Below are 24,431 nucleotides of genomic sequence, written 5' to 3' on the forward strand. Positions count from 1 at the left end.
TCTCACTCTCTTTTTTTCTCTCTGTCCGCCCCTTACATTCTTTCAGCCAGATGAGAGCTGATTCAGCCAATAGTCGGTTGTGATTATGCATATTCGAAAGTTCCTGACCTTGATTTGTAATCACTGAGATGCAATGCACACCGGATGCAAGTAACGAGATATCCCAGTCCTCTAACAGCCTTGGTCAGCTTTCCTGGTCTATAAGCTGGGTTTCCCACACTTCATCAGTGAGTTTCAGTTGCCTGCCATTCAGTCAAAAGAGGATTCGAAAGGATGGACAACAACTGAATTCAGTGACAGTGTTTACATGCACAACGAAACACTAATAACTATCATGACACAACAAGAATAATAACCATGTAGAAAAACTTTTTACGAGATTTTGAAATCATCCAGTTTTTCTGAGGTTTTGATTTTAGATATACACATTAAATCTGCTGAAATATGTTTACATGCAGAGCAATACTGGGGCAATGAACATAGATATACATAGGTGTGTGTGTGTGTGTGTTATTTATTTATTTACTTAGCTAGCTTTTTGTGGCAGGACGAGTGTAAAAATCTAAACTACTGGCCCAGCTGTATTTATTGTTCAGCCCGTTTTGTTATCGTATGACTTTAGAAGATATAGCTGTAGTATAATGTAGTATGCTGTAGTCTTACAGACTTATTTTTGATCATTTGATAGTTTTCACTTTTTGAAGCGCCAGTTTCTGTTCGTTTTAATTGCGTAGAAAAGTTTCTTCAAAGTTTCTGCTTTTTCATTCCACGGAAGAAAGAAAGTCCAATTGTTTTGCAATGACATGAGGGTGAGTAAATGATGACCGTGTTCATTTTTGGGAGAATCTCTTTAACCATAATTGGTTTGAATGTGCATGTACATACAGCATTTTTCCATCATTCCGATTCAGTACATTTCATTTTTTTGTGTATTTCAGACTGTGTCATGGCTTGTCTGTGATTTGTTCCTTGCTGACTGTGATCTGTTTGAAGCATGACCGAACATCAAGAACCTCTTGCAAGCTGAACATGTCTCTCTCTTTCTTTTCTTTTTGAAGACGGCACGCTTCTTTGCCCCTCGATGTCACAGATAACCCTGGCAACTTTATTGTGCCGCTGTGTCGAAGAAGTTACCCCTGTCGCAAATGGAAGTCTGCATCTCTTGGGTAAATGGAAGGGTTTAATATTCGCTTGCTAATATCTCAGAGCTGCTGCATGGACTAACTTCTATCTTATTCTCCACATATTGGTGGCCTGGTGTCATGTTATGCAAATTGTCATACTCCCATCATAGCGGCGTATGGCTGATTGCTCAAAAATACACATCCGTGTTCATTTAATAGTTGTGTCTGCCATGACTGGGCCAGAGCAGTGCTGTAATGCTCCTTCTTTGTGGCTTCTGTGAAAGCGGACCTCCTGTGTCTGATGGTGCACTCGGTTAGAAAATGAAGAAACACATAGATTGCTCCTGCTGTGGAGCAGTAGGATGTCGCGCTGCTGATTGTTTGACATGTTGTATGATGCAAGGTTTTACTGTTTGAAGTTAGATGGATGAGCTTAAAGTGAAAATATGAATAATGTCTTTATTTTTTATTTTTTTAACACCACATTGTTCAGTTTCTGCCCACTGTCCATGCTGGCTGAATAACAGTCCTGAGTGAATGGAGTTAATTTAGCAATTACCATGTTTTCAATGTAAACAGAAATCAAAAATATTTGATATATCTGTATTTTATAATTTTTAAAAAAAAAATAAATAAATAAATATAAAAATATAAAACATATTTAAATTATATATTTATAATAAAAAATAATGCAGAATATATTTTCATGTCTGCTATGAATTATTTATAGTTGATACATTTTCTCAATTCAATTGCTGTTGGCAGGTATTAAAAATGTTAGTTTTTAACTTTGTCTACAGCCACTTTAGGAGTCTTATTTTATTTTTTTTAATATTTGAATTTTTTAAACAGTGTATATATTATTACATAACAACTTCTCCCAGATAGTCATAGTGTTTCCAGCATCAAGTAATTGTCCTGTGCTGCAGAAAGTGACATATTTAGCCAGTCAGAAGACATGTAAAGTTTAGTATTGAATCGTGCTGTCAAATGATTAATCGTGATTAATCGCATCCAAAATAAAAGTTTTTGTTTACATAATATATGTGTGTGTACTGTGTATATTTATTATTTATATATAAATACACACACATACAGTATGTATTTTGAATTTGTATTTCTATATGTATTTCTATAATTTCTATTATATATAAATATATTTAATGTATACACATACCATATTTGTCTTAAATATATGCATGCATGTGTGTTTATTTATATATACATAATAAATATACACAGTACACACACATATTATGTGAACAAAACTTTTATTTTGATTTTGGATGCGATTAATCGCGATTAATCATTTGACAGTGCTAGTATTGGATCTATAACAAACTGTTACATGCTAGAACCCCCCCCCCCCCCCCCCCCCCCCCCCCCCCCCCCCCCCCCCCCCCACCCCCCCCCCCCCCCCCCCCCCCCCCCCCCCCCCCCCCCCCCCCCCCCCCCCCCCCCCCCCCACCCCCACCCCCCCCCCCCCCCCCCCCCCCCCCCCCCAATAATATAGCTAGTAGCAGAGATTGTAGTTTTTAATATGTGTGTGTGTGCTAGCACACTAGCATAGCCAATAGCACGTCCATAAAACTCTGATGATTAGAAGCCTCTGCTAGTTTGTATGAAAATTCATGCTAGCCTGTTGTCCGTGGAGGATTGTTATTCTGTGTCCTGTTAATTAGCTCTGTTGTTTAGCCTTGTTTGATGATTTTTAATTAGCTTTGGAGATGACGGGTTCTGATAAACATTAGTGATTACCCCAAGGGCTCGAGGCATCCCTGTACATTAAGTGCCGTTGACCACGGATCCAGATTACATGTCAGGTTTAAAGTGCAACTACAAATAACATCGGTCATCCCGTGGGATCTTGGGCTCAAACAGTTGGGTGGAGTGTTCAGAGATCTCTCAATCCTGGTTTCATGAGATCAAACTTTGCTTGAGCCATGCAGGGAAGGCAATGATAAAAGGATGAAATGAAAGAACATTAAAGTGTGCAAGCATGCGCTCAGGCCTGTACTACAGTATATATGTAAACAATATGTTAAGACTAGCAAAGACTTTCTCAAGCAGATCTTTTTGTCTAAATGAGAATGTGGGTAGCATATGGGAAGCAAATTGTCTATAAGGGGTTTAAAGTGTGTGGTTAATTTTTTATTTTTTTTTTAAATGTGGATGAACACTAACCATTTTGAAAGACACAGAGCACCACCAAAACTGACAACCCAGACTCATTGGAACAATGTACCTGTGGAGACATGTTACATTGCTTCAATCACCGTTTGAGAGATGTTTATTTTTATTTTTCAATCAAATGAATGTGAATCTAGCAATGTTTTATTGCGTTGATTGTTGTACATTATTGCAGCAGTTCAGAAAGGAAAAGTGAAAATTGTGATTTTGTGAAAATTGATTTGAAAATTGCGTACAACTTACACTAAATCCTAATAATAATACTAACCTATAGTGGTATAACAAACAAACGTGAGATAAAAATACATTTTCTAAAGCAACCATGCCATTTCAGCATGCTTTTTTTCTTTTGGAGCACTTTTATTGTAATTCGTGTTGGACTGGACTCTTTTCATCATCGAGTGCAATGCTTTAGCAGGTGAGCTACCGAGCAAGCTTACGTTGTTAGAGAAGAAAGTGGTGGAAGCAGATGTGTTGTTGTATTTTTTTATTGTGGAAGTGGTTTTTTGGTGTTAATAGTGTTTTTTTTGAGGTGTTGCAAAAAAATTGTCTTTATTTTTCGATGATCTGCCTCTGAAATCATGATTTTTCTGAAAAGGAATTACATTTCTTAGAGTCTCTAGTGTTCATTTTAGATAAAACTGCACTGAGATGTATTTATGGCAATAGGAGTTTTGCAAAAATATGGGTAGAGGCACATTTTTCTAATGAGCCTAGGTTGAAAATTGACATGGCTCCGGGAATTGAAAAAGCACTAAGGAAATGGGTATTGATCAGAGACCCAAGTGCAATTCCAGGTACACAAGTTAAAACTATCATGCTAGCCGTTTCTTAAAACCAATCTTCAAATAGTAGATATTGTTTTGCTCCTCTTCAATACTTCATGACCAGCTAACAAGGTAATAAACATTCTGTATCAGGAATGCAATTACATCAAAATGCCAATGTTGATTTTAGACACAATAAAAGAAGATTCTAGCCTCTGCTTCATATTAGCATGTAAATTACAGCCTTTGAACTTCAACAGCCGGGTTCTTAATTGCAACAGCCTCATATTTGTAATCAAGGACTCCACTCAGAGACCATGAGATCGATAGTGGTGGTTGCTGTCGGAAAAATGCTTTCAGGTGATTGTACACTAGGCAGACTAAATAGCAGCCAACAAGTTACCAGTTGTGTCATTCCATTGCTTGCAGTTGCATAATGTTGTACCACACACTTTTCATAATATAAGCTATTATACATATATCACTGATTCTTGAGACATGGGACAAAACATGTCCAGTTATTGTAACTGCTATTAGGTTTAAAAATGAAAAAAATTTCAATTGTAAATGTTATGAGGGATTTATAATAGAATGTATTTAACCCGGTTGTCCCCTTCAATTTAATTTTATCATTATTATATCAAATCTATGACACTTGCTGTCTTCTCACTACATCAAAAAAACAGTGTGTCCACAGATAAGGGTTCAATCATTCATAAGCAATAGTTTTAAAATATTTTAAAACCTAATGTTAATATTTCCTGTGTCACAACTATGATATGGCAACCCCATCTTCCAATTTCAGTTCGTTTGTATTCTGTTCATATGTGTTCTGATAATTTTTGGATCATTTGTTCAGAGTTCCAATGATATATCAAAAACTTAATGTGAATAAACAGTAACTTAAACTTAAAAATTAATAAACAAAACTTTATAAACAATAACATTCTGTTTGTTGTATTTGTTTTAATACAGTAATTGATTGATTCAATGTATTTGATTGTTAAAATTACTACAAATTCAGCTTTTCGTCACCACCGTCAGATGTGTCAACTCTGTCAGGTCCATGTCACCTTTGTCAGATGAATATTTTGATAATATTTGATTATGATACTTTAGATTTGTTGAGGAGGAATTGTTGGTCACGTGAAATGTAATCTGTCTGCTAACATGAGAATGTGTTTTGAAATGTTAAAAACATCTCGATTGCTGTTAAAGATAAAGTTGAAATTATATTACACAGTCTAAGGTAAAAAACAAAAAAATTTTTATAAAAAAAAAAAAAACAAAAGGGGAGAAAAGTTGGGAGGTTAAATCAAAGCATAGCTCAGTAGCTTAGTACATGTAAGATACAATAATGTAGTTTCATTTGTCTGAGTACTAGGTTGTAGTTTTTCAATATTTCACCCTGTTTTGTCCCTCTTCTCAAGAATCAGTGATATATGTGGTGTGTGTGTGTACACATGTGTATATGTGTATAAATGTATACGTGTGTGTGTGTGTGTGTGTGTGTGTGTGTGTTATTGTGTGTATATATAGAGAGATATATATATATATTATATATATATATATATATATATATATATAGTATCAGCTGTTTTTAACATCTCTTTCTTCTCTTTCAAATTTATACTTAATTTTTTTATTAAATGATTATTTATTTATTTATTGTTAAATTGGACTGATCGAACTGCCAAAAGACAAAATTCTATATTAAAAAATTATATTAATATCTATTTACATTTTCAAAATAACTTGCCACTTACTGAATAAAATGTGACATCGTGAGGTCATGTGACACCAGTGTAGCATACTACGGTTTAAAATGTTTACCATTGTGTAATGCATACTAATTCAAGGTTTAAAATATATACAGTATACAGTAAATAATAATTTTATTATTCCATTTAGTATTACTTTCTGAAAACAACCATAGAGATGATAATGAATATCCTTGAATGATTTTGGAATTAATAACATTATTAACATCTTCTTTTCTCTCTTATAAACTATTTTTTTTTTTTTTTTTTTTTTTTTTTTAGTTTTGAATAATGATTTTTTTTAGTTAAATTTTGCTTATCTGCCTGCCAAGAAACACAATTTAAATAAATAAAAATGCAAACAAACCACTTTGATTTTAGAGTTAATAACTAGATCCCACTTAACTTGAATGCAACGTGACATAATGAGGTCATGTGATGGTAGTTTTAACAGATGGAAATTTTCACCATCATATAATACATACTAATTCAAACATCACATGTTAACATAGAGACAATAAAAAAGGATACTTTGCCAGTATACTGTCTGTATTATGTATGTCTAGTCAATCTGCTCCACCCTCTGGTTCTCACAGGGGATCTTTGCATGTATATTAAAGGGAGTGTCTGAGCGTGGAATTCATCAGTATGCATGCTGGGTAGAGCAGGAGGAAGCCCTACTCCAATCCACTGGGCAGACATTCGTATCCAAGCTACTTTGATCTTAACTCCTCGGCTTACACATCCATCCCTGATATAGCAGGACCGTATGTTTCTGTTCACTCACCATATTTAACATCTCTACTGTGCCACACGCATTTCTGAAGGAGACTAAATGGAGCTCTAGAGGACATACTAGATAAACAATCAGTGCAATTTCCACTAGTATGTTAGTTTTCTTCTTTGAAGTTACTGTACTGTGCATAATAACTGTCGTCTGCTCTAAAGAGTCTTAAGAAGTCCTAAGAAGTAAAGTTTGGCAGTTGGAGTGCTGGAACATGTCTTTGCTGCTCAGCAGTGGGTCTGTTGTCAACCATGACAGTGCATATACTGGCCCGGACTGTGTGGTTTGTCTAAATAACGTCTCAACTTGTCACCACAGGAAGAAGAATTTCGACAAGTTGACCCAGCATGCTTCACTGGAAGCTTCTAATAGACTGCAATACAGCAGAGCATGCTAACTGTTCTTCTTCCACACAACAAACCCTCTGAAAGATGAAAAAGATGCTACTTTGATTCCTAACGCACTTTGTAATGCTATCAAACTGTGTCAATTCCTCTCAAAGTGTGGAATGAGTTTCATTTGAGACTTCACTGGGCATAATTTGTTACACGCTCCTGTCAGTTTAATGCACATTTCTTATTATTATTTTGACCAAGAACCACCAATTCTAGGATGACCTGGGAGGGTGGAAATTGAGAAAGAGAAAACTAAAAATAATAGTAATCAAATAAATGAAAGATTAAAGCAGAAATTAAGTAAATAATAGGAGAAAATATGTTGTGGGCACTAGTTGTTCATTATAGTTTTTTTTTTTTTTTTAAGGTTTTAGCTAGTTAAGCATACTTTTTTATTATTATTAAATTTACCTATTTGCTTGATTTTGGTAATATCAACAGATCCATATTAAGTTAGATTAACTTTTATGTATTAATAAATGAACGGTGCATCTAGATTACTGAGATACAGTAGAAGTATATTATCCAGTGGGATGTCTGTTTGTATTATGCAAGTGTGCAGCAATAACACCATAAATTCTGACCCATACCAAAATAATCTGATAGTAAGAGTTAAGGGGTGTCAGACACAGACTGTTTATTTGGCCTTCAGGCCCTCGAAGGATTGGATATTGGCTTAAGTGTGTGTGTGTGTGTGTGTGTGTCTGTGTGTTTAAGTGAGTCCCTTCCCACACTTGACTGATTGCTGGTCAAGGGCACGGAGAGTCTGCAATAGAGCGATGCTTCACAAAAAGACAGGGAGGGAGTTCTATAGGTCAGGAACACTTCGTATCTCATTCAACATTTTCACATAGAGCTCCTTTGTCGTCATTCATTAGATAACGGGTTGTGAAATGACAGAATTTTCTAGTTGCAAATGTTTCAGAATACAGCAATGGCCTTTTAAAACATCATTAACATGACATGACTGACTATGGTCAGATATCACCTCCATCTTCACAGTCCAACACTTTTGGGTTAAAGGGCTTACGAAACACAAACGTCCTTAAAATAATATAGAATTAATGAGTGAGTGAGTGAATGAATGAATGAATAAATAAATGAATAACGATTTTTCTATATTATATATATTTTTTATTTTATACATTTTAAAAAATATATTTACAAAAAACTGTATGTATATATATATATATAAATATATACAATAATAATATTTTGTATTTTGAGCATGTTTGTGTACATGTATGTATAAATGTGTACACACACACACACACACACACACACACACACACACACATACACATATTTAATTAATTTATTATTAAAACCTAGTCATAGCATAGTATCTCCTTCAAAGATACAATACTACAGGTAAAAAAGTATTTTTTGTAAGTACTTATTTATTATAATTTTATAGCCTCACTTTGCAGTCTTGCAGAAAGTACTGTGACATGTTGTGCATAAAAAGAATCAGAAGTTATTAAACTCCCTAGCTGTTTTTTTAAAGACTTGCTGTGTTTCATCGTTCCGCTACTGTGGATGGAATGAGCGCTGCGCTGTCACGTGACACTGTGGCTGTAGGGAGCAGCAGTTCCCCGATAGCTAGCACTGCTGCTTAGGATGGGCAAAGGACAAAACCAATGATGGGGAGGGGGATGTGGAGGTGGGCGGCAGAGCTAATTCATCACTATAAACGCCTGTGGAACAGAATGTGTCCAACTCAGTGCCTGTCAAAGGACCCCGCTGGTCCTACAGGCAGTTAATTAACTTCCCGTCCATGCTGAGAGGAGGTATAAGTGACACAGGTGCCAGCCTTCAAAAGCAACAGCGAGTGTGCTGATTGTAGATTGAGTGCTCAGATGTACTCCCATTGCTGATGCAGTTTTGAACAAAACCGGAAAACTTTCAGAGGGGAGAGGATGTGTGTTCCTCATAACTTTATTTCTCAAATGGAGTTACACATTTGTAATTCTGTGGCGGCAGAGAGTTGGTATATTGCACCCTGACCCTGAGAGACTACTGAGACATGAAATCCAATTAGATTTCTAAAGGAAAGTACAATTTACCCAAAACTAGCAACCAACCGGAACATAGACCATGTGATTCTGACGCTAGCTTTGAGATGTTGGTCTCTAATAGAGTAATAAAGGAAAAGTTCAACCAAAAATTACAAATTCTGTCATCATTAATACACCCTCATGTGAAACCTGTTCAAGCTGCTTTTTTGTTGTATGGACTAAACATTTTTAGTATGCTTTTATGGTGCTTTGTGGTCCTTTTTGGAGCTTGAGTGAGAACTCCTGGTCACCATTCACTTCCATTGTACAGAGAATAGAAGCTCAGATATTTTGCTAAATATCTCAGAGAAAGACTTGTAGCTTGTTCATACATTATATACAGAGTTTGAGGCCAGTAAGATTTGTATTTATTTATTTATTTTTATTTAATTTTTTTTAAAGAACAATGATTCATTAAAATCATCAAAGCTGAAGACACAATTCTAAAAAAGTTTTCTGTTTTAAATAAATGTTGTTGAACTTTCTATACCAAAGAATTTCATGGTTCCACTAAAATATTTAGCAGCACAACTGTTTTTAACTTTGCTAAAAGGAAGAAATGATTCTTAAGCACCCAATCAGGATCTTACACTCCCCAAACTTTTGAACAGTATTGTGTGGGCCGCTATTTAACAGTTCATTTTGTCAAGCTTTGGGCATAGATATTGTCAAGCTTTAGGCATATAGATAATCTCAAAGGCAATACCTATGTACTAAAAGCCACAAAATTCCAATTTTGATTTCATCGGGTCTTTTAATTGGTTCTGAAATCCAGTTAGTCAAGTAGATGAACCCTGAAGGTAATGAACTTATATGAATGTAAGAAATGTGATTCAGGTTTTATTAAACTTTTATTATTAACTACTGATGACCTGCACTAGCCAGATCTACTAATCTAACTGTCATAATTATACTTTAATGGCATATGCAATTATATGTGATTTCATATACACAGTAATCTACCTATTTCTCTTATAATTATGGCTAGGGGCTATGTATATGATGGTGTATAAAATTAATGCGTGCATTGTAATATAATGTAATAAGTTGTTTGGCCAATACCAAAAATCTTTTATGGGTAATTTTTGGGTAAATTTATATATATATATATGTATATATTATATATATATATATATAATATATATATATATCTATATATATATATATATTGGGTATATATATATATATATATATATATATATATATATATATATATATATATATATATAAACCCCTTTACCCTAAAAAATTCTGCGAAAAAAAAAAAAAAAAAAACCACTTGAAAAAATTAAAGATACAATTTCTTGCTCCGACTTTGTATGAATAAATTACTCTTAGAATATGTTCAGGACTTTCTCTGAAAGAAATGGTAATCTAAACTCTTGTGGTGAACAGGAACTTGTCTCTCATCTTACATCAATATGTTTTAATTATTTATAGTCAGGATCAATGGCTTGACTGAATATATCACTGAAAGTCATTTCCTCCTCTTATGCAGCACTTTTTGAGCATATGACATATGCAAACATCCTTCATAAACTATCACATCCCACACCTTATAAAATATATATTTCAAATGCATCGGAAAGGCATTTTTGATGCATTATATAGAATTTCATAAAGACATAAAGTAAACGTTGCAATCCATTTTATCTTCTAACAAATAATGATATTTAACAGTAAAATACAATACTTTAATAACTTTAATGGTTATGACATTTATGATTTAATGCTTGTTTTTATAAAGATATAACAAATATTAGTTATTTTTTATGTTTTATTAATGTTACAATTTGTTTATGCGATCATAAAACTGATTTAAGGTATATTATGTGATTATATTAGGAATGCCTTTATAATGCATTCATTATATATTCAGTACAACCTTTATAGAAAGTGGTTTGCGTTTTTTGAGATGTTTGATTATTTTCATGTTACAATGTCAGGAGTCCAAGATATTGGTAGGCCCTCCACAGTGAGATAAGAGAGAATAGAGTGTGTGACCCTCTCAGATAGAGCATATGTTCTGCCCTGAGATACCAGTCCTTTAATTGTTACTGACATACTGCTCACTGCAGTCACAGTGTCACCAAGCGTTTTGTTAGAGTTTTAATGAAAAATGTATAGCTTCGGTTGTCCCTGTCCAGACACTTTTCCCTGTGTCTCTCCCTCTCTGTGGCCAAAGATAAAGCGAGGTCTCCATGCAAGTCTGCAGGAGCTTAAACGCTGCCACAGGCTGCTGGAGAGGTTCAGAAGGTCTCCGCAAAATGGATCGACTCACTCGCAAAGACCCCACAGATGGAGAGGCCAGCAGAATCAGTGGTCTGTCCCACCACCATCTGCCGTGATGCTGGGAGAAACTTTGGGGCTGGCATCAGTTGGAGCTCCCAACATGACCAAATGTTTATGCAGAGATGGGTGAGACGGCTTTTAATTAGTTTTTTCTAATATTTGTATCTGTTCCCAAATAACATAACAATTGATACTGATGGAACATCATTGATTAGAAATAATATAGATGCAAATGTAGATAAATACGCTACTGTTCAAAACTTTGGGGTCAGTAAGTTTTTTAATTTTAATTTTTTTTTTTTAGAATATTTTTGTTCAGCAAGGATGCATTAAATCGATCAAAAGTGACAGTAAAGGCATTTATAATTTAAGGTTTCTATTTCAAATAAATGCTTTCCTTCTAACTTTCTTTTCATTAAAGAAAAAAGGTAAAAATATTAAGCAGCACACCTATTTTAACATTGATAACTATAACAAAATATTGTTTCTTGAGCACCAAATCAGCATATTATTATGGCTTCTGAAAGATCATGTGGCTCTGAATACTGGAGTAATGGCTGCTGAAAATTCATCTTGCCATCACAGAAATAAATTACATTTAAGATGTATTAAAATTGAAAACCATGATTTTAAATTGCAATAATATTTCACAATATTATATTTTTACTGTTTTTTTATCAAATAAGTGCAGCCTTGATGCACATACAGTAAGAAACTTTTTTTCACAAAAAAAGAAATCTGACAGCCTCAAACTTTTAAAAGGTAGTGTATATACAGTACGTATATGTATAATATATTCTAGAGAGTTTTTTTTTTTTTCCACATTAGACTGTATTTCTCACAGTTGGAAAGGCCAGCAGACTGACGCTTGTTGAAGTTGGTTTTATATGATGTAAAAATCTGTTATCAGGGTTAGAATCAAGGCTTATCAGCACCGAGAAAATTGGAAATTTGTACCATGCATAAGTGTTTGCCCTTTCCTCAAAACCCAAAGTCATCACACTAATATTACCTGCAGCTAAGGTGTACTCAACAACCTCTCCACCTGCAAAGATAAACTCATAATTCTCCTGTCTATATTAAGATTCTCTCCAGTTCAGTGAATCAATACAATCTACAGTAATAATTTAGTATGGAGTACTGGAAATGTTATTTATTTAACAAGCTCTATTCACACAACAGTACAGCACCTGTCAGAGCTCAACTGTTATGAAATATTATATTAAATAATAACTGAAATAATTGTGTGTTTATCTTTTCCCACAAAAGCCAGCCAATAATGAACTAATTATTCCGTCACTGATCCGTCAGATGGCTGGTGTACAGAGGGCCGCTCCAGCCAGGTGGTATCTGTGAGAGAGATGTTCATTAGCAAGTTTGGAAAAGTATGCTGATACTAATGGTGCTGTGCTCGCAACCCATGCCGGGGAGCTGGGAGAGGAGGGCAGACCCAGCCACCTGTTACACAAACCGCCCCGATGCTGTTGGGAGATATGTGGAGACGCATGCAGACATCTGGACCTTTCTCAGCATTCTAGAATGTTCTCATACTTTTCTCTGATTTATTGGTCAACCAAGTAGGGTTTTCAACATTTAATTCTGATGGTTAAATTATTGTATGCAAGTATATGTGCAGTATATACACCAACACTACTGTTTAAAAGTTTTGGGTCTCTAAGTATTTTATTTTTTTTTTATGTCTTTTATACTCACCAGGGCTGAAGTTATATGATTGAGAATACAGTGAAAAAAGTAATATTGTGAAAAAGTAAAAATATTTTTTTCTATTTTAATTTTAATAATAAAATTTAATTTATTCCAAGGTCAAGCTGAATTTTTAGTAGCCATTATTCCAGTCTCCAGTGTCACATGATCTTCCAGAAATCATTCTTAATCTTACTGTTTTTGTGAATAATTATAATTATTATACCGTTATTATTATACCATACAGTACCATACTGTTATTTATTTACCTTTTAATAGAAAGACATAATGAACAGCATTTAACTATTTTTTGTTAGATTGTAAATACTGTCATATTTGAAGAATAATTTATCCTTTTCATCTTTGCATCCTTTAATTCCTAAAAATGAATTAATAAAAAAAAGAAAACCTTACCGACCCGAACTTTTAAACGGTAGCGTCTCTTGTACCTTTTTTTTTTATTGAAAACAAATTTCCGAAATTAAGTGAACATTGGTTTTACATAATATTTACTCAAATATTTCACTCAAAAATAACTGTAAATGGAAAAAAAATCCAAATAAGTTTGTTAATCAGCCAAGCAGGCACAATATCTCAAATTGCCAATTGTCGGACGATTAATTGGCCTGGTTGATAAATCGTTTTTCCATTGTTTCACTTCAGCCACCGCTTTGTTTGTTGGTTTGGTTGGTGGATAGTCACAATTGCAAAAATCCATACACCCAATCTCCATCTGTGCCTTGTCATCCGGTGGATGAGGAAAGCTCCAGTGTACCGATGGCATTTGAATTAACCTCAGAATTGAGACAAAATATCTCGTAATGAGGCTCTTGGCTTTGTTGTCTTAATTGATGCGATGTTGCTAATATAATTGCAATGGCACATCGTTCAGGGCTGCAGAAGGCATATTATGCATTGTCACACTGAAAGCAATGCTGTGACTTGATCCCCCACACCTCACCCCCCTGCTTCAAGACGGTGGTTCTGCTTGAGCCCTTCTTAATGACAAGGGTGTGTGTTATTGTGTGAAGGTCTGTTATTTTCTGACACCAGTGCAATTTAACACATCACAGCTCATGGTGGATTAAAGCAAAACAGGTCTTTGTGAGCAAATAAAGCCCACCCTCACACCAGCCGTTTACTTAATGGCCTCCTCCCTCAGAAGACTAGCCCTCTTTATGCGTTGAGGGTGTTTTGTTTGCACACACTGTTCTTGGAATGACTCCTCTGATGTAGTAGTTTAGAAAATGGTCGCCTTCTGTCTCTCTTACTCCAATGCATTATTCCTCGTTTTCACCTCTGCCGGACTTTCAGCCCCCCCACTTCAGAGGAATGCTACTTCTGAGGGACAGCCGAAATTATGCATACTGTAGTCAGAATAAGAAGAGGAAAGATTTGATTTAAGCAGGTTGGAGTTTGGTGTAGTTCATGTTTCATACATGTTTAGAAGCAGACTATCAGAACCCAAACTCCATTCCTCACGAGTCTCAAATGTAGTACAGTGAAGAGAATAGTTTGCAAGACTTGTGTCTGGGTGGAAAAACGGTCTGCGTCTCTGATGAAATCGGTGGCAACCGTCCCAACAGTATTATCATTACAGGAAATGCGGACATTAAGAATAATGTCTTAGAATAAATTTGAAAACATGATTTTTTTTATTCCTATAGCACGATTTGCTGTTTAAATTATTAGTAAATTACCTATGAAGAAAAAAATGACACACACATTCTCTTTTTTTACTCCCATAAAGATGTTATTGTGTTTCAACTACAGGCAAGAACTTTCAGATAATTTTTACTTTTTAGTTATATGATGGTCATCGTTTGATATCGTTAATTAAAAATAATTGTATTTATAATAAAATATTTTATATTAATATAATGTAATTTATTATATATTATACAAAACAGTGTGTGTGTGTGTGTGTTTGTGTGTATGTATATATATATATATACAGTTGTGCTCAAAAGTATTCATACCCTTGGTAAATATGATCAAACAAGGCTGTGAAAATTAATCTGTATCATCAATCCTTAAGATATTTTATTTCAAAAATGTACTTAAATCTAACCTTTCATTGGAGAATAAGAAATCTCATTATGAAATAAAGGCTTTTTAAAGGCAGTACTTTTTGCAAGAGAAGAGCTCTGATTCTTCACCTATAATGCCTGAAGAGTTTAGAGAACTTCTGACAGGAGATCAGAGACCATTTCTTTATACAGGATCTCTCCAGACCCTTCAGATTTCTAGCTGCATGTTGATGCTTCTCCTCTTCAGTTCACCACACTCATTTTATATAGGGTTCTGCTCAGGGAACTGGGTTGGCCAGGGCAGAAGCTTGGTTTTGTTCTCAGTGACCCATTTTTGTTTTGATTTTGATGTTTGTTTGTGGATCATTGTCCTGTCGGGAGATCCAACCATGGCCCATTATAAGATTTCTAGCATGGACAGTCAGTTTTTAATTTTTTATCCATTGGTATCCATTATGCCATCTGTCTGAACAAGATTTCCAGGATCCCTGGCAGAAAAATAGGCCCACAACATTAAAGATCCAGCAGTATATTTCATTGTGGATTGTATTTCACACATGGAGTACTTTTTTATCACTGTATGCACCAAACCCAACTTGAGTGTTTGCTGCTTAAAAGCAAAAATTTTTTGTTTCATCTGAACATTTAACCCAGTCCTGTTTAAAGTTCCAGTCATGTCTAGCAAATAAATATGCTGGAGTTTGTTTTTGGATGAGAGCATTTTCTGGATGAGAGCACTCTCCCAAGCAACGATGTTGACACACATCCTTTTACTGTATTGAAGAAAAATATTTATTTCATAATGTGTTTTTTTTCCCCACTTTCAATTTTATTCTTTAATTTTTTTGTTAGTTTAATTAGAAGTTAGATTTATTTATTTTTTTTTTTGAATGGAAGATCAAATGGATAAACAATCCGGATTTATTTTCACAGCCTTCTTTGATCATATTTACCAAGGGTATGAATAATTTTGAGCACAACTGTTTTTATGTATGTGTATATATAGTGAAAAAATTCTTAAAATAAAATATGTGCATATTGTGTGAAAAAAAAAAATGGTCCCTTTTGTGAACCGCTGCTGTAGTCCTTTCACACTTATCCTTTATTACATTCTTCTCTCTCTCCCTCCCTCTCTCTCTGTCTCTCTCTTTATGTGTGTGTTTGTGTCTCTCTCCCTAGACTGCTTGTCAGATCACACTACTTTTCCTAATGTGGCAGTTCCCATACTTGCATGTATAAAGGCAGATTATTTGGCAGCTGAAGCTTGAGCAGTAATTACGCAGTGTACCTTTATGATGCTTCCGTTTGCCAGCTGACCCCTCATGAGCCTGCAGAAGAATTAATTTTCATGCCCATAGAACCCTGGTCACTGTAACCTCATTAAAATCCATCCTAATATGGTATGCATGGATTTACTACAGCATTGTGCAATAACAGCTGTCTTATATAATAAGCCAAGCCCCTCTCTCACCACTCACTTTCTTGATTTTTTTTCTTCTTTCTTTAAATGTTTCCCCATGTGTCACAATGTGCCTTTGGCTTACTCTCAGCTTGATTCATTGTGATTTGCGGTTTGTGAAGACCTCATACAAGAGGGCAACCCAGAGACCACGGGTTCACATTGTGGTTCGCCATTTCTCTGACAGATGTGATGTTGACAGAGCAAGATCAGACAGCTTCCGTAAAACAATAAAACGTCAGTCTTCCCATCCCCTCGCTGAACATGTGCGGTCGCGTAAGCCTCCGTATGTGACCCCAGGCTGTGAGCTGGTATGTTGATATGGTGGGCCGCATGGCGCAGCTCATGTGCCCGCTGTGGTGAGCTATCACAAACCATCCTGTCAGTCTCTCTCCATAGGCCACCACTTGTAGTGCAGCGCCCCCAGCCTGTGGCTTCTCTGCCACTGTACTGTACTCAGCTATAGTTTGTTGTTCTGGGCGTAGCTTAACGTGATTACACAGTAATTAGTGCTTTAATTGCACACCATTGAATGGAAATTGGCGGGGCTGAAGATTCTGTTTAAAGAAACACTCTCTGAGGTTTTCACAAAGTGGATTTACAATATAAATTTTGGCGTTTTTTGTTTTGTTTGGATTGAAACAAGAGTGTTGTTGGTGATGGTAGTGCAGGATTGATTAGTGAGTGGATTTTTTTTGTTGTAAAGTAGTGAATGTGGTGTTTCGTCAATAATCTATGACCAAATACACTATAAATTAAACTTTTTTTTCCAGCTAATTAGTTATAATAATAACGCATACTGTATTTAATACAAGGTAAGCTTTGTAGACAGCATTTGTGCAACCAAAATAATATTAATTATAATAATAATAATAAGAAAATATATAAATAGAAATAGAAAATAAAATGTTTGGACGTTTAAAAATAATTAATAATAATGATTTAAAAAAAATACTTATCATTTTATTTTATTATATTATTTTTCACTTAAAGAAACAAAGTGCACGGGGCAACTTAAAAGCAGAAATGCAATTTATTTTTTTTAAGCTGTGTGGTTAAATTGTAACAATTATTATTATTGTTATTATTATTATTATTGCTATTTTAAATATTGTGTATTTTAATTTTAAATGTTAATTCATTAATGTTTTTAAATAAAAAAATTCTAAATTATTTTTCTCAAATCAAATGCTTTCAATATATGTGTTGAACATGGAATATTCATTCAATATGCCGATGACCCTGATTAAGGTCAATATTTTGTGTGTAGGGTTGTTGTTGTTGTTTTTTGTCCCTGCAGGCTAATTGTGGATTTTTGTGTATTTTTGGCTGTAGACATGATTAACCTTCATCCACTCTCTGAAGATTCCTAAAGGCAGATGCTGTGGGAATCTCTCGCTGGTCACTCTGCCCATGCTGGATGCTTGTTAACTCTACATGCGTGTTAATCAGCGAGTGTGTCTTGCTGCGATTTGTGGCATGAGGGGACATAATTGACTGACTGATATGTAATTCTTCTATTGTTTAGCCACGCAGCCTCCTAAATCACACACGGACTCCTTCTTGCCTTTCAGGTGTTGATTAAAATGGTTCCAGCTCCCACCCCTCTTCCGCTCAACAAAATCATGCACATCTGTGCTGAGAGCTCAAAGACTTCATGCAAAACTAACTCTTGAAAACCAACAGCCGAAATCCAAAATTAACACTAGCTATGTGCCAGATGCAAGTAAAAATCGACTTTGGCAAATTAAAATAAAGTCACTCACAAGTTGCTAGAAACTTTGAGGATACATATTTTAAGTCTAATTGTGCAAATTATATTTGGATCCTTTCTGGTGTACATTAAAAGTGATTTTTCAAAGTAGAGTAAGCAGAGAGTTTTGGAGTACATTTTACAAGAAAATACCATTCAAGTCTTTATACTTCAGAATAAGACTTTTAATTCCATGATTTACCAATTCTCTGTAATTATTTATGAAATTTACTAGCAATTTCGAAGTAAAAAAAAAATTCTACATTTTTTTTTTCAGTGTGTAACTGCCTGCTGAAAATATCTTGAATATCACTTTTCCCTCTGAATTTCAATGTGCGCCTTGTGGAAGTTACAAAAGGTGAAAAAATGCAAAGATTTACATTGAAGGCAGATTTCTGGGTTGTGTTTTTTACATGAGCATACAGGTGTACACCACTTACTTCTGGAGAAAATGTAAGAATTTACTATAATAAACAGCATTTTATTTTGGTTTGAAGTGCATCTAAATTTAGCTACAGATTTTGTTTCAAATATTGCCTTTTTCAGTTTATAGAAGCCTCATTGTTCTTATCTTTTTATATTGCCAAAAAAGCTTGAGAAAGTCTTGCTAAAGCACTCACAATATTACTTTTCATTTCTTTTAGAATATCTATTACTTCCATCTGACATAAAATTTTATGTCCGTTGTCATGGAGATGTATTATTGGGTTTATTTTATTATATGGGATACAGAGCTGAGGGAAACCTTTTAAGTAAACATTTTTCTTTAGGGTAGCAGATATCTGTTACAGTACCTTTTATATCTGTCTATCTATCTATCTGTCTGTCTGTCTGTCTCTTTTTGTTGCACACCAATAATGCATTTATTTGATCAAAATACAGTAAATTGGAATATTAATACAAGAAAAAACAGTTTTTGGCAACCATTACTCCAGTCTTCAGTGTCACATGATCCTCCAGAAAACAATAATTCAAAAGAAAAGCATGTATTTGAAATATAATTTGTAACACAAGTCTTTTTACTGTCATGTTTGATCATTTGAATTCACCCTCACTGAATAAAAGTATTAATTTCTTTACAAAAGAAACATCTTTCTTACCCAATTTTTTAAAAGTAGTGTACATTGTCGATCATAACATACAACTAGAGGGACTGGAAAACTGGAATACTTAGAAGGGAGAGGTTATTATGTGAGTATAGGAGAGCAGAAGTCTAAGTGGACGTCCATGAAATGCGGAGTCCCACAAGGATCAATTCTTGCACCGCTCTTGTTTAGCCTGTATATGCCCCCACTATGTCAAATAATGAAAAAGAACCAAATTGCCTGTCACAGCTATTCAGAGGACACCCAGATTTACCTAGCCTTATCTCCAAATGACTACAGCCCCATTGACTCCCTCTGCCAATGCATTTGGATTATTAACAGTTGGATATGTAATTAACAGTTGGATGTGCCAGAACTTTTTTTAGGTAAACAAGATGAAACCTGAGGAATTGCATTTAGAAACAAAGATGAAGTTCTCAAGGTGAATGCATACCTTGACTCTAGGGGTCAAACATCTGAAAATCAAGTCAGGAATCTTGGTGTGATTCTGGAAACAGACCTTAGTTTCAGTAGTCACGTCAAAGCAGTACTAACAAAATCAACATACTATCATCTCAAAAACATTGCAAGAATTAGATGTTTTATTTCCAGTCAACACTTGGAGAAACATATTCATGCCTTTATCACCAGCAGGTGGACTATTGTAATGGTCTCCTCACCGGCCTTCCCAAGAAGACCATTAGACAGCTGCAGCCCATCCAGAACTCTGCTGCCAGGATTCTGACAAGAACCAGAAAATCTGAGCATATCACAACAATCCTCAGTTCCTTACACTGGCTTCCAGTTACATTTAGGATTGTTTTTAAAGTACTTTTACTCATTTATAAATCACTCAATAGTCTAGGACCTAAAAACATTGCAGATATGCTCACTGAATATAAGCCTAACAGACCACTCAGATAATTAGGATCGAGGCAGTTAGAAATACCAAGGGTTCACACAAAACAAGGGGAATCCACTTTTAGCCATTATGCCACCCGCAGTTGGAATCAGCTTCCAGAAGAGATCAGATGTGCTAAAACATTACACACATTTAAATCCAGACTCAAAACTGTTTAGCTGCGCATTTATTGAATGAACACTGTGCTACAGTACGTCTGAACTGATTGCACTGTATTTTATGTATAATCTTTTTCAATTCTAAATTGTTTTAATTCATTTTAAATCAGTTTTAGGTCATTTTCAAAGTTTTTAATTTGCCTTGTTTTATTGTTGTGATTATTTTTTTGGATTATTTTGATTCCTTTTATGTAAAGCACTTTGAATTACCATTGAAATGTGCTCTATAAATGAACATGCCTTGCCTTTCCTACATCTGCAGATGTCTGTGTGAGAATTTCAGGAAGTATTTTTGAGGCTATATGTCAAGTGATTGTGATAAAGTAATCAACATAAACAATGCTTCCCTCTTACACTCCAACTTAAAAAATTTTATTATATGTGATTTGCTCACAAGTTATTGGTTGGGAAAAAAGGTTGGGCAGTTTCACTTTTTCCGCTTTTTAGCAGTAGCAGACCAAAAAAAAAAAAAAGTAGAGCAAAATACAAAAACAGACATGTTATTGATGTTGTAGTTTTGCATTTTTATGCTGCCATAGAAAATGGAGGGAATTGTTTGGCCGTGCAATTCAGTTACTTCATAAACAGCCAAATGTTTAATACAAGCTAAAGTGTACAGTCATCATTCAGAATAAAAACTTAATTATGTGCAATAGCAATTATCTTCTGCAGTGAATTTTCAATTTACAGTACATGCCTACAGCTCTAAAAATCTGGGCTCAAAGAAATTTGTTCATCTGTTTTATACAGTTATTCTGATATGACTGCTGTAGAATGTTATTTCCGTATGCAACATAAATATCTTTCTTATGAGCATGACTGCATACAAACATTGTGTGGACTCGAGTTGTAGTATTGATCATGGCTTTATTTTGATATTTTCTTGGCTCTTGTAACAACTGACAAGTGTTGTGTGTTCAGATTGATTTCTGTGTATCCTCAGGGCTATTTTACATTAAGTATTAAATATAATTTAATACAAATTTTATTTATTCTTGTGTTCCTGGGTGGTGGGGGGGGTCTTTATAATTTATTTAATGAAATCAAACTATTTGATTTCATTTATGTATCTTACATAGGATAGGATGTTATCAAGGTAACATTTGAATCAAAATACAATGATGCATGTGAGGCGTAGTGTATTTTAGATGGTCACATACAGTAAGAGACTGTAATGCATTGCTCCAGTGCTCCCTTTTGAGTAGACCATAGCCATGTTCACTTTCATATTTAATTTGTATAAGGACGTTGATCTAGCCTACTTGGTAAAATCCCTGCAAGTGCGGTATCCAAAACACAACCTATGCTATTGAGCAAGTGTAATGAGCTTTTGTAAATGAAATCACAACTATGTCCAAAGATCTTGATATTATGTGGATTCAGTCCTTGATTCGTTAACTGTACAAATGCTTCAGTTAAGCCATATTCAATCAAAACGATGTGGCCATATTCAATCAAAACAATCTCTTTAAGATGGCACACTTTCTCTCATTAATCATTACAATTCTGTTTTCTCTGTCTGGTCGCTTTCTTATCATGAGTCCAAACACGTACAGCTCGCACGACTACTGACATTCACTTTAGCCCTCTCAACCTCTCTCTTTCCTTCTCTCTCCTTCCTTCTGTTTTGAGTCCCCAAGGACTCTTCAGTCTCACGCATCATATTTGTAGGGAAATATTAAAATGTCTGTATAATTTCTTAGTCTCAAATAATTACGAAAGCAGAATTGAAGAGTCGCTGAATGAGATGTGAAGAATGAAACCATGATTGAAAGAGAATGAAAAAAGACACATTGTAAGGAAATACAATACTAGGACTGCCATGGCACTTGTCAAAGGAAGCGGCACCATTCAGGCTGAAAAGGAATGAAATAAAAGTTTTTCCAAAATGTTTGCCTCATTACTTTGGTTTGTCCCCAAAAGGTCAATGGCAAAATTCGGCAGGAGGCCTTGAATTGTAGAGGAGGCTAAGGCGGCTCAGACCGACCTTTTCCATCAAACAGAAAAGCAAATTGCGAAGTTGTTTTAAAGACCTCGTGACAGGCTTCTGTGGAAGTGTGGAGTACAGTATTCAGTGGACCGGAGATGACAGAAAGCAAGGGATGGAAGGGAGAGAGGAAGAGTTGACATTAACATCATAACCAGTCTGTCAGAGAAAGCGCGAGAGAGAGTGTGACATCCAAGCCAGTTAAATGTTCCGGTCAGTCTTTGAGTACCAGTTCTCAGTATTAACTGTTAACAGAGACTTTTGCCTCAATATACTCCTCATGTTCTGCTTATTAATAGTTAGTTAGGTTGTTAAGTTTAGGTATGAGGTACAGTAGGATTAAGGAATCTTAAATATGGTCATGCAGAATAAGGCAAAAATATGTGCTGTTGCTTAAATGTAATTTTTTACTTTGTTTTTTTTTTACTATTTGTGTGTGTGTGTGTGTGTGTGTGTGTGTGTGTGTGTGTGTGTGTGTGTGTGTGTGTGTGTGTGTGTGTGTGTGTGTGTGTGTGTGTGTATATACAGTATGTATATATGTATAGGCTATGTATAGTGAGATAAAGCTGAGACATAAAAATATGTGAGATGTTGTTATTTTGATATTTAAATTTGCAATTATAGAAAATTTTGCTGTAATTTTAAGATAATTTTCTCACAATTGAGAAATAGTCGCAATTGTCAGATTTAAATTTGCTATTTTGAGACATAATTGCATTCCAGTTGTTTTAAATAGAACTGTGATGTATAGTTGCAATTATGAGATTTACATTCACAATTGTGAAAAATAATGTTATGAGAAAGAGACACAGTTGTGGGATATAAAATCGCAATTACGAGAAATGTTTGCAGCTGTCACAATTCTGAAAAAAAAAATTCACTCTTTAGAAATGTCAAAATTGTTACATACAAAGTCACAATTATGAGAAATAATCATCTTTAAGAGATATAAAGTTGCAGCTATGATAAACAGTTGCAATTGTGTGATTTAGTAACAATTTTGTGAAATAATTTTTCGATATTTAGAAATAATATTGATATAAAGTTACAAGAAATAAGATTTAGTCGCAATTTTGAGAGTATAGCTGATTTGACAAGAAATACAAGTAAATTTTGTAATTTACATTAGTATTTAACTGACTAAATGAATTAATATTTAACTGATTAATTAAAGGAGTGTTTGACAGCATGTTTATAGTTATTGTTTTGATTACTGTAATATCAAAATCATTATTCATAACCGTAAAATTTACTGGTAGTAACTATTGAAAATAGCTATAGTCACAAATCTAGTGACAACAAAGATCACTTCAGCAGCCGTTCAGAAATGTTTGGTTTCAAGAGGAAGTCAAGTGTGCCTGTGCTTATGTGGAGGATGCGTCTTCTCTTATGTACAGCTGGAGTCTTTGGCATATGTGTTCCATCAGCTCCTGTGGACATGCTACAGATGCTTGACTAGTCTCACCATGCAGAGCTGAAGGGACAGGCAGTATCCCACTACATCAGACATCACACACACACATACACACAAATCACAGCCAAATCTCTGTTTCCAAGGAGACACGGGTCTTGCTGAGAGGTGAGGTGCTGTAGTAAATAGCGGAGACAGAGTCTTATAGAGGTGAAGTACTACGAAAGCATCAGAGACCTGCGTGGAGCCTGAGACTCACCTTCTGTCTCGCTCTAATTAAACACAATCGTCAGTTATAAGACTGCCGCTTGGGTTTAATTGTCCTAGCTGGAGTAGAGGACGTATGGCATAATAAAGAGTTCTGTTTCTGTGGGGACATGGTGAACAGACACAGCATTTAAAGCAATTTAACTTAGACCTTTTTGTGGGACGTAAAAATGTGTTCTACTGTCAAAGCCAGTTAGGTAGCGTTTGTGTTCTGACACATTTAGCGAGGTCAAATACGGTTTGCAACATATTCCTCTTAAAAATATTTTTTATTTTGCCAGTATGT

The 24,431-nt window shown here is 34.9% G+C and overlaps 1 protein-coding gene across 3 annotated transcripts in view; it reads left to right on the forward strand.

Annotated features, from left to right (window-relative positions):
• LOC109098853 (IQ motif and SEC7 domain-containing protein 1-like) overlaps positions 1-24,431 on the forward strand; it is a 158,465-nt gene that overhangs the window by 51,315 nt on the left and 82,719 nt on the right. For 2 of the 3 annotated variants that reach the window (XM_042734056.1, XM_042734063.1), the window contains exon 3: positions 1,059-1,166. The exons of the other annotated variant lie outside the window; for it this stretch is intronic. In XM_042734056.1, the coding sequence (XP_042589990.1) occupies positions 1,059-1,166 (108 nt within the window). The remainder of the gene's footprint in view (positions 1-1,058; positions 1,167-24,431) is intronic. 3 annotated transcript variants of the gene reach the window in all.

Source organism: Cyprinus carpio, chromosome B11 (assembly GCF_018340385.1).
Source record: "Cyprinus carpio isolate SPL01 chromosome B11, ASM1834038v1, whole genome shotgun sequence".
Taxonomy (NCBI): Eukaryota; Metazoa; Chordata; class Actinopteri; order Cypriniformes; family Cyprinidae; genus Cyprinus; species Cyprinus carpio.